The sequence below is a fragment of the Tachyglossus aculeatus genome, chromosome 13 (genome assembly GCF_015852505.1).
Source record: "Tachyglossus aculeatus isolate mTacAcu1 chromosome 13, mTacAcu1.pri, whole genome shotgun sequence".
Taxonomy (NCBI): domain Eukaryota; kingdom Metazoa; phylum Chordata; class Mammalia; order Monotremata; family Tachyglossidae; genus Tachyglossus; species Tachyglossus aculeatus.
This window is the reverse complement of record NC_052078.1, coordinates 9,748,249-9,765,298: the sequence shown is the minus strand read 5'-3', so window position 1 is coordinate 9,765,298 and position 17,050 is coordinate 9,748,249. Positions and strand designations below refer to the sequence as shown.

The 17,050-nt window shown below is 46.2% G+C and overlaps 1 protein-coding gene across 3 annotated transcripts in view; it reads left to right on the top strand.

Annotated features, from left to right (window-relative positions):
• Nucleotides 1-3,428: 3,428 nt before the first annotated feature.
• Nucleotides 3,429-17,050, top strand: part of VIPR2 (vasoactive intestinal peptide receptor 2) — an 88,096-nt gene continuing 74,474 nt past the window's right edge. Inside the window, exons 1-2 of one of the 3 annotated variants that reach the window (XM_038755971.1) lie at nucleotides 3,429-3,634; nucleotides 10,303-10,402. In XM_038755971.1, coding sequence (XP_038611899.1) covers nucleotides 3,533-3,634; nucleotides 10,303-10,402 — 202 coding nt within the window. In that variant the 5' untranslated portion in view covers nucleotides 3,429-3,532. Of the gene's footprint in view, nucleotides 3,635-7,782; nucleotides 7,861-8,477; nucleotides 8,492-10,302; nucleotides 10,403-17,050 lie in introns of those variants that run through there. The other 2 variants (XM_038755973.1, XM_038755972.1) reach the window with 2 other exon arrangements.

The window sequence follows — 17,050 nt, the reverse complement described above, 5'->3', positions numbered from 1 at the left end:
GTGGGACAACCTGATCACCTTGTAACAACCCCAGCGCTTAGAACAGTGCTTTGCACATAGTAAGCGCTTAATAAATGCCATCATTATTATTTCGGAGATGGGAGATGCCCACGTTTCTCCCCTTGAGCTTCTGCCCCAGTGGGTCTCCTCTCCTCGGGTCCCACTTCTCCTCCTCCCCCCCCCCCCCCCCGCCTCGTAATAATAATAATAATAATGGCATTTGTTAAGCGCTTACTATGTGCAAAGCACTGTTTTCCTAATCATCATCATCAATCGTATTTATTGAGCTCTTACTATGTGCAGAGCACTACTAAGCGCTTGGGAAGTACAAATTGGCAACATATAGAGACAGTCCCTACCCAACAGTGGGCTCACAGTCTAAAAGGAGGAGACAGAGAACAAAACCAAACATACTAACAAAATAAAATAAATAGAATAGATACGTACAAGTAAAATAAATAGAGTAATAAATATGTACAAATATATACATATATACAGGTGCTGTGGGGAAGGGAAGGAGGTAAGATGGGGGGGATGGAGAGGGATTTGAACCCCTGACCTCTGACTCCAAAGCCCGGGCTCTTTCCACTGAGCCACGCTGCTTCTCGAGAAGTGAGAAGTGAAGTGGCTCGCCCCAAGTCCCACAGCTAAGTGGCGGCGGCGGGATTTGAACCCACAACCTCTGCCTCCAGAGCCCGGGCTCTTTTCCACTGAGCCACGCTGCTTCTCTAGCCCTGTTCTCAGCGCTGGGGAGGTTACAGGGTGATCAGGTTGTCCCACGGCGGGGGGGCTTACAGTCTTCATCCCCATTTCCAAGATGAGGGAACTGAGGCCCAGAGAAGTGAAGTGGTTCGCCCCAAGTCCCACAGCTAAGTGGCGGGGGCGGGATTTGAACCCACGACCTCCGCCTCCAGAGCCCGGGCTCTTTTCCACTGAGCCACGCTGCTTCTCTAGCCCTGTTCTAAGCGCCGGGGAGGTTACAAGGTGATCAGGTTGTCCCACGGGGGGCGGGGGGGCTCACAGTCTTCACCCCCCATTTTCCAGATGAGAGAATAATAATAATAATGATAATAATAATGACAATAATGACATTTATTAAGCACTTACTATGTGCAAAGCACTGTTCTGAGCGCTGGGGAGGTTACATGGTGATCGGGTTGTCCCACGGGGGGCTCACAGTCTTCATCCCCATTTTCCAGATGAGCTAACTGAGGCCCAGAGAAGTGAAGTGACTTGCCCAAAGCCACACAGCTGACAATTGGCGGAGCCGGGATTTGAACCCCTGACCTCTGACTCCAAAGCTCGGGCTCTTTCCACTACATATTTCCACATCTTTCCACTACAAATACATACATATTTATTACTCTATTTATTTATTTATTTTACTTGTACATTTCTATCCTATTTATTTTATTTTGTTGGTATGTTTGGTTCTGTTCTCTGTCTCCCCCTTTTAGACTGTGAGCCCACTGTTGGGTAGGGACTGTCTCTGTCTGTTGCCAATTTATACTTCCCAAGCGCTTAGTACAGTGCTCTGCACATAGTAAGCGCTCAATAAATACGATTGATTGATTGATTGATTGATTTCCACTGAGCCACGCTGCTTCTCTAGCCCTGTTCTAAGCGCCGGGGAGGTTACAAGGTGATCAGGTTGTCCCACGGCGGGGGGGCTCACAGTCTTCATCCCCATTTCCAAGATGAGGGAACTGAGGCCCAGAGAAGTGAAGTGGCTCGCCCAAAGTCATACAGCTAAGTGGAGGGGGCGGGATTTGAACCCACGACCTCCGCCTCCAGAGCCCGGGCTCTTTTCCACTGAGCCGTGCTGCTTCTCTAGCCCTGTTCTAAGCGCTGGGGAGGTTACAAGGTGATCAGGTTGTCCCACGGGGTGGATCACAGTCTTCATCCCCATTTTCCAGATGAGGGAATAATAATAATAATAATAATAATGACATTTATTAAGCACTTACTATGTGCAAAGCACTGTTCTGAGCGCTGGGGAGGTTAAAAGGTGATCGGGTTGTCCCACGGGGGGGCTCACAGTCTTCATCCCCATTTTACAGATGAGATAACTGAGGCCCAGAGAAGTTAAGTGACTTGCCCAAAGCCACACAGCTGACAATTGGCGGAGCCGGGGGGATCATCATCATCATCATCATCATCATCATCATCAATCGTATTTGTTGAGCGCTTACTATGTGCAGAGCACTGTACTAAGCGCTTGGGAAGTACAAATTGGCAACATATAGAGACAGTCCCTACCCAACAGTGGGCTCACAGTCTAAAAGGGGGAGACAGAGAACAAAACCAAACATACTAACAAAATAAAATAAATAGAATAGATATGTACAAGTAAAATAAATAGAGTAATAAATATGTACAAATATATACAGGTGCTGTGGGGAAGGGAAGGAGGTAAGATGGGGGGGATGGAGAGGGATTTGAACCCCTGACCTCTGACTCCAAAGCCCGGGCTCTTTCCACTGAGCCACGCTGCTTCTCTAGCAGTGAGAAGTGAAGTGGCTCGCCCAAAGTCCCACAGCTAAGTGGCGGCGGCGGGATTTGAACACACAACCTCTGCCTCCAGAGCCCGGGCTCTTTTCCACTGAGCCACCCTGCTTCTCTAGCCCTGTTCTAAGCGCTGGGGAGGTTACAAGGTGATCAGGTTGTCCCACGGCGGGGGGGGCTCACAGCCTTCACCCCCATTTTCCAGATGAGGGAACTGAGGCCCAGAGAAGTGAAGTGCCTCGCCCAAAGTCACACTAATAATGATGGCATTTGTTGAGTGCATACTATGTACAAAGCGCTGTTCTCAGCTCTGGGGAGGTTACAAGGTGATCAGGTTGTCCCACGGGAGGACGGCTCACAGTCTTCACCCCCATTTTCCAGATGAGAGAATAATAATAATACCGATAATAATAATAATAATGGCATTTATTAAACACTTACTATGTGCAAAGCACTGTTCCGAGCGCTGGGGAGGTTACAAGGTGATCAGGACGGGGGGGCTCACAGTCTTCATCCCCATTTTCCAGATGAGCTAACTGAGGCCCAGAGAAGTGAAGTGACTTGCCCAAAGCCACACAGCTGACAATTGGCGGAGCCGGGATTTGAACCCCTGACCTCTGACTCCAAAGCCCGGGCTCTTTCCACTGAGCCACGCTGCTTCTCGAGCAGTGAGAAGTGAAGTGGCTCGCCCCAAGTCCCACAGCTAAGTGGCGGGGGCGGGATTTGAACCCACGACCTCTGCCTCCAGAGACTGCTTGATTTCCCCGGAGCCACGCTGCTTCTCTTCTCATGACTGTGGGGGCCGGAGGAGGCGGAGCGCGGAGGGGGCGGAGCCGGGCGGGGTTGGGGGGCTCCCCGCCTCGGCCCGGACCCCCAGGGAGGAGAAGGGGAAGGAGGAGGAGAAGGAAGCGGAGCCCCAGCGCCCTTCAGCCAGTCAGTCGCATTTCTGGAGCGCTTCCAGTGTGCAGGACACTGTACTAAGCGCTTGGGAGGGACAGGTCTGCACCAGAGAGAGCCGGCAGCGGGGATGAAGAGGGGCACCGGCTGGACCCCCCTTGGCTTCTCCCTTGGCTTCTCCTGCTGCTGCTGCTGCAGCCTCCTCCTCCTCCTGCTGCTGCTGCTGAGGCCCGTAAGTCCCCCGGGGCGGCCCCCTCTCCCCCCCCCCCAATCAATCAATCAATCGTATGTATTGAGCGCTTGCTATGTGCAGAGCACTGTGCTAAGCGCTTGGGAAGTCCAAGTTGGCAACATATAGAGACGGTCCCCCCACCCAGCAGCGGGCTCACAGTCTTAAAAGTCCAAAGCCCGTCATCATCATCATCAATCGTATTTATTGAGCGCTTACTATGTGCAGAGCACTGTACTAAGCGCTTGGGAAGTCCAAGTTGGCAACATATAGAGACGGCCCCCCCCACCCAACAGCGGGCTCACAGTCTTAAAAGTCCAAAGCCCGTCATCATCATCATCAATCGTATTTATTGAGCGCTATGTGCAGAGCACTGTACTAAGCGCTTGGGAAGTCCAAGTTGGCAACATATAGAGACGGTCCCCCCACCCAACAGCGGGCTCACAGTCTTAAAAGTCCAAAGCCCGTCATCATCATCGTCAATCGTATTTATTGAGCGCTTACTGTGTGCAGAGCCCTGTGCTAAGCGCTTGGGAAGTCCAAGTTGGCAACATATAGAGACGGTCCCCCCGCCCAGCAGCGGGCTCACAGTCTTAAAAGTCCAAAGCCCGTCATCATCATCGTCAATCGTATTTATTGAGCGCTTACTATGTGCAGAGCACTGTACTAAGCGCTTGGGAAGTCCAAGTTGGCAACATATAGAGACGGTCCCCCCACCCAACAGCGGGCTCACAGTCTTAAAAGTCCAAAGCCCGTCATCATCATCATCAATCGTATTTATTGAGCGCTTACTATGTGCAGAGCACTGTACTAAGCGCTTGGGAAGTACAAATTGGCAACATATAGGGACGGTCCCCCCACCCAACAGCGGGCTCACAGTCTTAAAAGTCCAAAGCCCGTCATCATCATCATCAATCGTATTTATTGAGCGCTTACTATGTGCAGAGCACTGTACTAAGCGCTTGGGAAGTACAAATTGGCAACATATAGAGACAGTCCCTACCCAACAGTGGGCTCAAAAGTCTAAATGATGATGGTGGTATTTCATTCATTCAATCGTATTGATTATTATTAATAATTGATTATTATTACTCTATTCATTTATTCATTTTACTTGTACATATCTATTCTATTTATTTTGTTCATATAATAATAATGATAATAATGGCATTTGTTAAGTGCTTACTATGTGCAGAGCACTGTTCTAAGAGCTGGGGGGGATACAAGGTGATCAAGTTGCCCCACGTGGGGCTCACGGTCTTAATCCCCATTTTACAGGTGAGGTAACTGAGGCTCAGAGAAAGTAAGTGACTTGCCCAAGGTCACACAGCAGGCATGTGGCGGAGCCGGAATTCGAACCCATGACCTCCGACTCCAAAGCCCGTGCTCTTTCCACTGGGCCACGCTGCTTCTCAGTGATGATGATGATGGTGGTGGTGGTATTTCATTCATTCAATCGTATTGATTATTATTAATAACTGATTATTATTACTCTATTCACATTCATTTTACTTGTACATATCTGTTCTATTTTATTTTGTTCATATAATAATAATAATAATAATAATGATGGCATTTGTTAAGCGCTGACTATGTGCAGAGCACTGTTCTAACCGCTGGGGGGGATACAGGGTGATCAAGTTGCCCCACGTGGGGCTCACGGTCTTAATTCCCATTTTACAGGTGAGGTAACTGAGGCTCAGAGAAATTAAGTGACTTGCCCAAGGTCACACAGCAGACATGTGGCGGAGTAGGGATTCGAACCCATGACCTCTGACTCCAAAGCCCGTGCTCTTTCCACTGAGCCACGCTGCTTCTCAGTGATGATGATGATGGTGGTGGTATTTCATTCATTCAATCGTATTGATTATTATTAATAATTGATTATTATTACTCCATTTATTCATTTTACTTGTACATATCTATTCTATTTCTTTTATTTTGTTCATATAATAATAATAATGGCATTTGTTAAGCGCTATGTGCAGAGCACTGTTCTAAGCGCTGGGGGGGGGGGGGAATACAAGGTGATCAAGTTGCCCCACGTGGGGCTCACAGTCTTAATCCCCATTTGACAGGTGAGGTAACTGAGGCTCAGAGAAATTAAGTGACTTGCCCAAGGTCACACAGCAGACATGTGGCGGAGTCAGGATTCGAACCCATGACCTCTGACTCCAAAGATGAATTTATTGATGAATTTATTGATCACTTACTGTGTGCACAGCACTGTACTAAGCGCTTGGGAAGTACAGGTTGGCAACATATAGAGACGGTCCCTATACTAATAATAATAATGATGGCATTTATTAAGCGCTTACTATGTGCAAAGCACTGTTCTAAGCGCCGGGGAGGTTACAAAGTGATCATGTTGTCCCACGGGGGGCTCACAGTCTTCATCCCCATTTGACAGATGAGGTAACTGAGGCCCAGAGAAGTTAAGTGACTTGCCCAAAGTCACACAGCTGACAATGGGCAGAGCCGGCATTTGAATCCATGACCTCTGACTCCAAAGCCCGGGCCCTTTCCACTGAGCCACGCTGCTTCTCTAATAATAATGATAGCATTTATTAAGCGCTTACTATGTGCAAAGCACTGTTCTAAGCACTGGGAGCGGGGTACAAGGCGATCAGGTTGTTCCACGTGGGGCTCACAGGCTTCATCCCCATTTTACTCTTTCCAACAACGGGCTCACAATCTAGAAATTGTTAGCGCTTACTATGAGCAAAGCTGATGATGGTATTTGTTAAGCGCTTACTATGTGCAAAGCACTGTGCTAAGCGCTGGAAGGGCTTACTGTGTGCCAAGCGCTGTTTCAAGCGTCGGGGTAGGTAGAAACTCATCGGGCCGTCGCATGTGGGGCCCACAGTCTTAATCCCCATTTTACAGGCGATGATGATGATGGCATTTGTTAAGCGCTTACTATGTGCAAAGCACTGTGCGAAGCGCTGGAAGCGCAGCGTGGCTCAGTGGAAAGAGCGCGGGCTTGGGAGTCAGAGGTCCTGGGTTCGAATCCCGCTCCGCCACTTGTCAGCTGTGACCTGGGGCAAGTCACTTAACTCCTCTGTGCCTCAGTTACCTCTTCTGCAAAATGGGGATTAAGACTGTGAGCCCCAAGTGGGACAACCTGATCACCTTGAAACCTCACCAGCGCTTAGAAAAGTGCTTTCCACATAGTAAGCACTTAATAAATGCCATTATTATTATTACCACTGTAGCAGTGTGCAGAAATAGAGCAGAAATACAGTCTTAACCCCCATTTTACAGACGATGATGATGATGGTATTTGTTAATCAATCAATCGTATTTATTGAGCGCTTACTGTGTGCAGAGCACTGTACTAAGCGCTTGGGAATTACAAGTTGGCAACACATAGAGACAGTCCCTACCCAACAGTGGGCTCACAGGCTAGAAGGGGGAGACAGAGAACAAAACAAAACATATTAACAAAATAAAATAAAGCGCTTACTATGTGCCAAACACTGTTTTAGGCACTGGGGTAGATAAAAGGTAAGCAGGTTGTCCCACGTGGGGCTCACATTCTTAACCCCCAGTTTACAGACAATGATGGTGATGGTATTTGTTAAGCGCCTATTATTATGCTCTGTAGGCAGCGAGCGCTCAATAAATGCCATATATTGATCGATTGGGCAGGGCCCGCGGGAAGGGGAAGCCCCGAAATCGGGTGGTGGGGAGAGTGACCGGCCGAGAAGTAGGAAGGGCTGAGGGCCAAGTTGGGGGGACGGAGGCCTGGGTTCCCTGTGGCCCCTCACCAGCGTGGCTCAGTGGAAAGAGCCCGGGCTTTGGAGTCAGAGGTCACGGGTTCAAATCCCGGCTCCGCCACTTGTCAGCTGTGTGACTTTGGGCATGTCACTTCACTTCTCTGGGCCTCAGTTCCCTCATCTGTCAAATGGGGATGAAGACTGTGATCCCCCTGTGGGACAACCTGATCACTTTGTAAACTCCCCAGCGCTTAGAACAGTGCTTTGCACATAGTAAGCGCTTAATAAATGCCATAATTATTATTATTATTATTATCCCAGCGACCCTCGTAGGGCTGGCACGGAGCTCCTAGGAGAGCACAGCTCTCCACTTCCCCGCCAAACCTAGCTCCAGTTGGCATCTTCTCCACTCACCGCCCCCCCCCAAACCAGCTCCAGTCGGCAAGCTTTTCGATTTAGAATTTGCGGTCATGACAAGCTGGTGAGAAAGCATTCCTCGACAACATTTCCGTGGGTATTATTCCCTCCCTTCCTTCCTTCCTCCCTCGTCCCCCTCTCCATCCCCCTCATCTTACCTCCTTCCCTTCCCCACAGCACCTGTATATATGTATATATTTGTCCATATTTATTACTCTTTATTTATTTTACTTGTACATATCTATTCTATTTATTTTATTTTGTTAGTATGTTTGGTTCTCTGTCCCCCCCTTTTAGACTGTGAGCCCACTGTTGGGTAGGGACTGTCTCTATATGTTGCCAACTTGTACTTCCCAAGCGCTTACTACAGTGCTCTGCACACAGTAAGCTCTTAATAAATACGATTGATTGATTGATTATTATTGCGGAGATCCCAGCCTGCTTAAAGAAAGAAGGATAAAATTACCCACCCGGGGCGATACAAAGGCCGGGGGAACCGACAGCGTCTCTTGCTCACGGGAACTTCGGGTACTAATTCCCCTTGGTGGAAATATTTGAAGACCCTCGAATCGAGCATTTGGTCCGAACTCTAGCTTCACTATTTGCCCCTCGGGGTTCAGAGCCCCTGAAAGCCAAGATAGCTGGCGTTTTCAGGTGCATTGCCTTTCCAAGCATATTCTATGTAAAGGATGGGACGTGACTGATACCTCCTTCACGAATCATGGTAATTGGGTCTTGAATCTCCAGCACGCTAGATTTTTATTTTTATGTCTGCTGTCATTTTATGTTTAAAGAGCTCGGTAAAGAAGTTCACGCTGAGGGGTTTTTCACAAATCCACCAGGAGCACAAAGTAGGCATATCTGCTACTTTGTCTCCCAGGAATGTTCTGAGGATTAGAAATGGGGACGATGAATAACGACGGCGAAAAAGCTTTAGAATAAAGGCTCTAGAGAGACCCAAAGCATGGTTACTAAAAACCCCAAGATAATGACTTTGTAGAATGTTTGTAGTATGTTTGGTTTTGTTCTCTGTCTCCCCCTTTTAGACTGTGAGCCCACTGTTGGGTAGGGACTGTCTCTATATGTTGCCAATTTGTACTTCCCAAGCGCTTAGTACAGTGATCTGCACATAGTAAGCGCTCAATAAATACGATTGATGATGATGATGATGATAGAATTCAAGAGACTGTAGTATCTTCCTCAGTAAGTCTTTCTATTTTCTCTATGACAACTACTAAAGTTGTCATTTGACTAACATGTTCTCTAGTCCAAAGGGCTGCCGGTTACATCTTATCCAAACTAGATTCCTCAAGTAGGAGTAAATGAGTTCCTAAGCATTTATTTCACTCTGCCTAATTATAGTTAAATTTTTAAAAGAATGGAAAATTGGGGGTGAACTGGGCTATCTGAACCCTCCACAAAACATAAAACGATGTGGTTCTTTAGATTTTTTTTTCCTTGGCGGGGGGCAGGGTGGATTCTGATCTTGTTTATTTCTTTTTCAAATTTTCCACCATGGTGTGTATGTGTGTTTAAAGTGGGAATTCCTACTGACCTTTCTTAGTAGTAGTGTAAGCGTATACTGCGTGCGGGTGTCTGTAATACGCATCACACTATGGGATCTGTGTTTACTCACTCCATATTAAAAGTAAACTATCCTTTTGGGTTGCGAAAAGGTAGAGAACCTACATTCCTTAAATGATGAAATGCAGTTGAGGCACACAGATTCAAACATTTTAAAGAATGGACATTCCTGCTCTCTATTGGAATTCTTGGAAACTTTACCATCTTAGGAAAAGAAATAGCCAGTATTATTCATTCATTATTTATGAAACGTGCAAATCCCTGGGATAAGACGCTCGCCTCATTCTTCCCCACCTTCTTCCTCTTTCCTTCCCCCTGAATTTTAAAATTAAAGTTGTGTTTTGATTTGTGTTGTGTTGTGATTTGGTTGTGTTTTGATTTGACCTAATCATTAGGAGAAAATGCAATAGGCCATGTAATTTTGCTTTGCTTGATATGACTTTACATTTGAAAAAGAATGAAAAGTATTTGGAGGAAGTGTGCTCCAGAACATACTATTAAAGAGTCCCTATAACAAAGCATCCCTTTCTGCATTAGCTTTAGAATTAAATCTTTTGCAAAATGTGATTTCTAAGATCAAACGAGAAAATCTAGTCTTTGATATTTATACCTCCCCAATAATATCATTTGCTGACCTAGGTTAGTTTAAGAGCTCAAAAAATACCCAAGTTCAGTGGTATACTTTTGTGGCAAAACAAAACAAAAGAGCTTCTATAAGCACTGTCAGTAAACACAAAGTCAAAGAGATAAAAGTGATTCACTTTTAACTGGCTATATGGTTGTGAAGAATTTGAGAAGAAATGCGGGTTTGGTTCTTGTTAAGGAAGTCATTTGATTTCTTCCAAATTTTCAAATGTTTAGTTATTTAATAATAATAATGATGGCATTTGTTAAGTGCTTATTATGTGCGAAGCACAGTTCTTACTGAACTTTCCATTTAACTTTGAACAGGTAAATGGTATTCACCCAGAATGCAGATTTCACTTGGAAATCCACGAGGAGGAAATACAATGTATGAAACTTTTAAATGACCATAAAGTGGAATATAAAGGTAAGGCTGAGATGTAATGTCTGATGAATAGGAAGCTCCAAAATCCCCCAAGAATAACCGATGCTAACAGATTGTGTTTCAGAAATCCCTACTTAAGTGACATTTTAAGGCCCTGGATGTGTCTGCATTTGACAAGTTTGTCTTTGGAGTTGATTTAAAAAAAAAAGGTTTTTGCCCTGTTACGTGCACCTCGAACATGATTAGGTTTTGGCTGTGCAGACCAAAGCATAAATACAGCACAGTTCTGGGAGTCAGGAGACTTGGATCTAACCCCAACACCATCCCTTCCCTGCTGTGCGACCTTAAACCGTTCACTTAACTTCTCTGTGCCTCCATTTCTTCTTTAAAATGGAGATTAACTACCTGTTCTCTCTCCCCCTTCGACTGTGGGCACTTTGTGGGGGTAGGGATTGTTTCTGATTGTATTGCATCTACCCCAGAACTTAGCATATAGTAAGTGCTTAATGAATATTAATAGCCAAGCAATTATCATTATTTTTACCTCTAAACTTACCCAGGAAACCCCATGTCATCAACTCATCTGCCTGGAGAGTCATTGCTCCAGGTTTGCATCTCCCCTGCTCTCTCCCCACCAGCCTGCTGCAGGCCTGAGTGGCCTCAAGGCAATGTCCAGAACCAAGTCAGGCCAGGGTCAGTATTGGCAGTCCCCTGGGGACTGAAGAATTTTGACATCATGGCTCAATGGCAGGAGAGGCAGTGGCCTGTCCATCCAAACTTTCTGTGAGGCCGTGATGGTGATCCATCCCACCATTTCTCAAAGTCTACAGCTGGGCTTCCTAAGGGTAGAGAATGGGAGTGAGGTACATGCATGGCCACCTGAAGCATGGGCTTGGCTTCACAGACTCCATCCGCTCCTGGTTCTCCTCTTATCTCTGTGGCCATTCATTCTCAGTCTCCTTTGCGGGCTCCTCCTCCCCTTCCCATCCCCTAACTGTAGGAGTTCCTCAAGGGTCAGTTCTTGGTCCCCTTCTGTTCTCCATCTACACTCACTCCCTTGGTGAACTCATTCACTCCCAAGGCTTCAACTATCATCTCTATGCTGATGACACCCAAATCTACATCTCCTCTCCTGTTCTCTCTCCCTCCCTCCAGGCTCGTATCTCCTCCTGTCTTCATGACATCTCCACATGGATGTCTGCCCTCCACCTAAAACTCAACATGTCTGAGACTGAGTTCCTTCCCTGTCCTTTCCCCGACTTTCCCTTCACTGTGAACGGCACTACCATCCTTCCCGTCTCACAAGCCCGCAACCTTGGTGTCATCCTTGACTCCGCTCTCTCATTCACTCTACATATCCAGTCCGTCACCAAAACCTGACGATCTCACCTTCACAACATGGCCAAGATCCACCCTTTCCTGTCCATACAAACGGCAAACTTGTTGGTACAATCTCTCATCCTATTCTGACTGGATTACTGCATCAGCCTCCTTTCTGATCTCCCATCCTCCTGTCTCTCCCCACTTTAGACTATTCTTCACTCTGCTGCCCGGATTATCTTTCTACAGAAACGCTCTGGGCATGTCACCCCCTCTCCTCAAAAATCTCCAGTGGTTGCCTATCAACCTTCGCAGGAAGCTTAAACTCCTCACTACTGGCTTCAGAGCTCTCCGTCACCTTGTCCCCTCCTACCTTTCCTCCCTTCTCTCCTTCTGCAGCCCAGCCCACACACTTCACTCCTCTGCCGCTAACCTTTCTCACTGTGCCTTGTTCTCTCCTGTGCCACTATCGACCCCTGGCCCACGTCCTACCTCTGGCCTGCAATGCCCTCCCTCCTCATATCCACCAAACTAGCTCTTTTCCCCCCTTCAAAGCCCTACTGAGAGCCCAACTCCTCCAGGAGGCCTTCCCACACTAAGCCCCCCTTTTCCTCTGCTTCTCTTCCCCTCCCCATCGCCCCTACTTCCTCCCTCTGCTCTACCCCCTTCCCCGCCCCACAGCACTTGTGTATATTTGTACGTATTTATTATTCTATTTATTTTATTAATGATGTGTATATATCTATAATTCTGTTTATCTGTTCTGATGCTATTGATGCCTGTCTACTTGTTTTGTTGTCTGTCTCCCCCTTCTAGACTCTGAGCCCGTTGTTGGCTAGGGATTGTCTATCTGTTGCCAAATTGTACTTTCCAAGCGCTTAGTAGAGAAGCAGCGTGGCTCAGTGGAAAGAGCACGGGCTTTGGAGCCAGGGGTCATGGGTTCAAATCCCAGCTCCGCCCCTTGTCACCTGTGACTTTGGGCAAGTCACTTAACTTCTCTGTGCCTCAGTTACCTCTTCTGTAAAATGGGGATTAAGACTGTGAGCCCCCTGTGGGACAACCTGATCACCTTGTAACGTCCCCAGCGCTTAGAACAGTGTTTTGCACATAGTAAGTGCTTAACAAATGTCATAATTATTATTATTATTATTATTACAGTGCTCTGCACACAGTAAGCACTCAATAAATATTATTGAATGACTGGGCACCCAGGGCATTTCTTGGAAGTAATATGTGCTACTGCAGTCCCTCAGTCCCTTTTTCCAATGGAACCTGAACCCTAGGGGCCCTGGAGTCAAGGAACCCAATGATCAAGCCACTTTCCCTTCCTCCTCTCAATACCCAACCCAGAGAACAGTGTTTCAGGCTTCCCTGAAACCCATAACAAAACAAAATCTAAAACTGCTTGTTGAAGGGAGAGGGGTAGGCTGGGGGTCACTTGTCTGCTGAGTTACCTCATCTGTAAAATGGATTAAGACTGTGAGCCCTATGTGGGACAGGGACTGTGGCCAACCTGATTAGCTTATAGCTACCCCAGCACTTAGTACAGTGCCTGGCACATAGTAAGCTCTTAACAAATACCATAAAAAAAGGACCACACATGATACACAAAAGAGGACAAGAAAAATATTGATAGAGCAAAAGGAAAAATTTGAAATACAGAAGATGGTAACCTCCGGTGGACAGAATCTTCCACCACCATTGTACTCTCCCAAATGCTCTGGAAACAGTAGGTGCTCTGTAAATACCATTGATGATGATGATAATGATCATAGATACCATTTATTGAGAAAACAAAGGTTGAGGAAACAGAGGGTGTAGGCTAGCAGGGAGATATAGTGGATGAGCAGTTAGAGTGGTTGGAACAGAAGGGAGAAGTGGATGGGAGAGAGAATGGGGGTGAGAAAGGAGAGAGACAGGGTAGGTGAATGTCCCACAGACTAAATCCAGCATCCCCATACCTAGGAAATTACAACGAAACAGATAGTCCTGTTGAACTTATGCTTTACAGGATCCTTAAGAGCAATCCTTGTGATCATTACCTAACCTGCTTTTCAAATACTATACCATTTTTAAAATATACCCTGCCGGCCAATAATAAACCTTGAAAGTGTATCTGCATTTTCCACTGCTTGGGATTCTTGCCATTGAAAGCCCTCCCTCACCCCCGCCCCCTCCACAATTGCCTGGTAGTAGAGTGGTAGTAATAGTATTTATTAAGCACCTACTTTGCACAAAGCACTGTACTAAGTGCAGGAGGGAAACAATACACTGGTGAGAAGTGGACGCTGTCCCAGAGCCTGCTGAAATATTATGAGGAGGTAGTTCAATCCTGTGGCTCAGGGCAAGTTGGGGGTTAGGGGACAGAGACGACAGGAAGGAAAAGGGGGCCTATAAGTCATTTGGCCAATGGACCCTGGGATTTGGGTCTAGGCTGGTACCGTCTCCCTTCATGGCGTAGGAGTTGTGGGGAGGACAGAGAGAAGAGGAGGCTCGGTGCCCTCTGGGAATTGTAGTGCCAAATCTCAGCATTTTTACCATGCTTATACTCCAAACTAAAATTGGGGCTAATTCTCCATGAAATTGGGCGCATAGAATGTTTTTGGGGTGCCCTAGGCCAACTGCCCCAGCAGAGTTTTATCCCTGTCATTAGTTCTGGCAGCAGCTGACAATTTTGAGTGGCCATTGGCCAATCAGGAGACATGCGCAATGAAGTGATGTCAGACCACTCTAAGCCCATGTTTCTATGAGCACATCCTACTGTTTCCCAGCCCAGCTGGCCTGACTGGCAACAATAAATATTAGTTGCCAGACCTTCCTTCAGTTGACCAATGAGTCAGTTTAAGGTAGTGCCATCTAAGAATTTGTAAGCATTTTTTTAACAGGAATCAGGTTTGCCAGTGTCTAGGAAAAGTGTTTTTTTTGTGTGTGTTGGGGGGATTTTACAAACTGGATCCATGCAGTATTCAGAATGCAGTCAGTGCTTCCATAACAGGTGTTATCACTGTGTGTTTTGGATAGAACACGGTTAGGCCATTAGGGTACATTCATCTGACCATGCTCCTCTATCTGGATAAAACAGGATGTGATGTTGGAAGAACGGCAATACAAATGATCATGATGTGGGTCAAGGAAAGGGTTTTTCTTAAAGTAAGGTTTTCTAGGAATGCATACTCATATTACAGGTGAACTGACTAGTTACTCTTGTCTTGACATTTAAACCAATTAAATGTAGACCTTAAAAGAATACTATCGAATTTTGATTTAGAGTGGGAGCAACAGTTCCTGAATTATTCCAGAATCCCTACATTTAAAATGAGTAGGTTGCAGTGTGCATGAAATGAAAATGTCATTTTTCTCGCTGTGGTGAGTTTTTTCAGTGGAGTTTGATTTCATGTCAGTGTGAAGTGTGCTTTTCAGAAAACCAATAGCCAAATGTTATATTTTCCCTGAAGACAGGTGGCTCAGCACCCGCCATTGTGTACAACATAAACATGCCTGCTGTGTTGTTTTTTCCCCCCTTAAAAAAAATAAGAACATAATGCTAGAAATACTCATAGTCACTAATGCCCAGTGACTCCAATGGACAATCTTGAGTAGCAACAAATACTGACCCATCTGCTTTTTTCCCACCAGCCTTCTGCTACTCAGTCTCTGCTAATTTTGTTACTGGGACTTCTCCCAGAAACCAGAAAGTGTCCATCTACCCAGACTTTCACAGACCTGTCTGCTGTGGCACCTGTACTGATGAATTCAGTGCAGCTACAGGGCCCTGAAAGATTCAGTTTCTATTTGAGAATGTAGACCTCATGGCTATAGCCTGGACTCTTTGGCACGTTTGATGAAACCTCCTCCCCCACCCCACCTCTTTTTCCACTTTTTACTCCCCAGCAGCTGGAAGTCACCATGACAGAGAGGGGCACGGATAGGGGTGTCAGGTCAGGCCTTCCTCCCTACTCATTCTGCCGTCATTAAACTCCAAGCTCCAGTGGGAAAGGGCAGGAATCAGGTCACTGCACCTCTCCTTGCCTCAGGCACTTGATGCTCCGTGGCTGGATTTCCCTCCTCCCTACCTTAACTTGCTAAAACCCAACAAAGCTCATATAGGGCACAAAGGAGATTTAAGCCTGACTGTCTCCATTCTCCCAAGTGTCTAAGTTGCCCCCGTCCACATTGCTAGTAAACACTTAAGGAGACAAAGTTGTTCTTTTAGGCCTCCCAGGGTTCATTTGACACTTTATTGCTTTTGGCCCCTAATTGCACTTGAAAGAATGACTCAGCCACTGGGGAGAAGATGACTCTTTATTTAATAATATATTGGCCCAGTGCCACTAAAGATCTGACAAACTTTTATCTGCAAAAAGGCTACCTAAAATCTCCCATGAGAACTGAAAGGCTTTCCTTGCCTCTGATCCCGTGCTCACGCTATACCCTTTGCCTAGAAATCCTTTCTCCTTAAAGTCCAGTAATAATAATAAGAATGATGGCATTTATTAAGCGATTACTATGTGCAAAGCACTGTTCTAAGCGCTGGAGAGGTTACAAGGTGATCAGGTTGTCCCATGGGGGGCACTCAGTCTTCATCCCCATTTTACAGATGAGGGAACTGAGGCCCAGAGAAGTTAAGTGACTTGCTCAAAGTCACACAGCTGACAAGTGGCGGAGCCGGGATTTGAATCCATGACCTCTGACTCCAAAGCCTGTGCTCTTTCCACTGAGCCACGCTGCAGTAGATCTCAGCTCAGTTCAAAGCCTGCCTGAAATTCCACCTCCTCCAAGAAGCCTCTTCTGATTAATTCTCAACAGCACTTACGTACTATTTACATTTATCTTCAGCATATATATAGTTAACCAGACATGCATTATTCAGCTATTTCATTCTCATATTCTTGCACTACTACCTGCTCTATGTTCTTCCTCCTGCTCCCTCTATTTATAAATAATTTGTGTCTGTCTTCCTCATTAAGATTGGAAACCTCCTGAAGGTAAGGACCATGACTTTTGCTTCTGGTGTGCTTTCCCAAACATTTAGTACAGCGCCTTGAACTGTGCCTCTGATTCATTGATTAATTGAAAATGGGTTGAGTTTATAATAATAATCATGGTATTTGTTTAGCGCTTACTATGTGCCAGGCACTGTTCTAAGCATTGGGTAGAGGTAATCAGATTACAAGGTAATCAGGTTGTCTCACATGGGGCTCACAGTCAATCTCCATTTTACAGATGAGGTAACTGAGGCACAGAGAAGCCAAGTGACTGACAGGAAATGGGTCATTTCATTGTTCTGCACTTCCTAAGCACTTAGAACAGTGAACATCACCAAGTGGGGGCTTAATAAATGCTTCTATCATTATTGGTATTCATCAATCA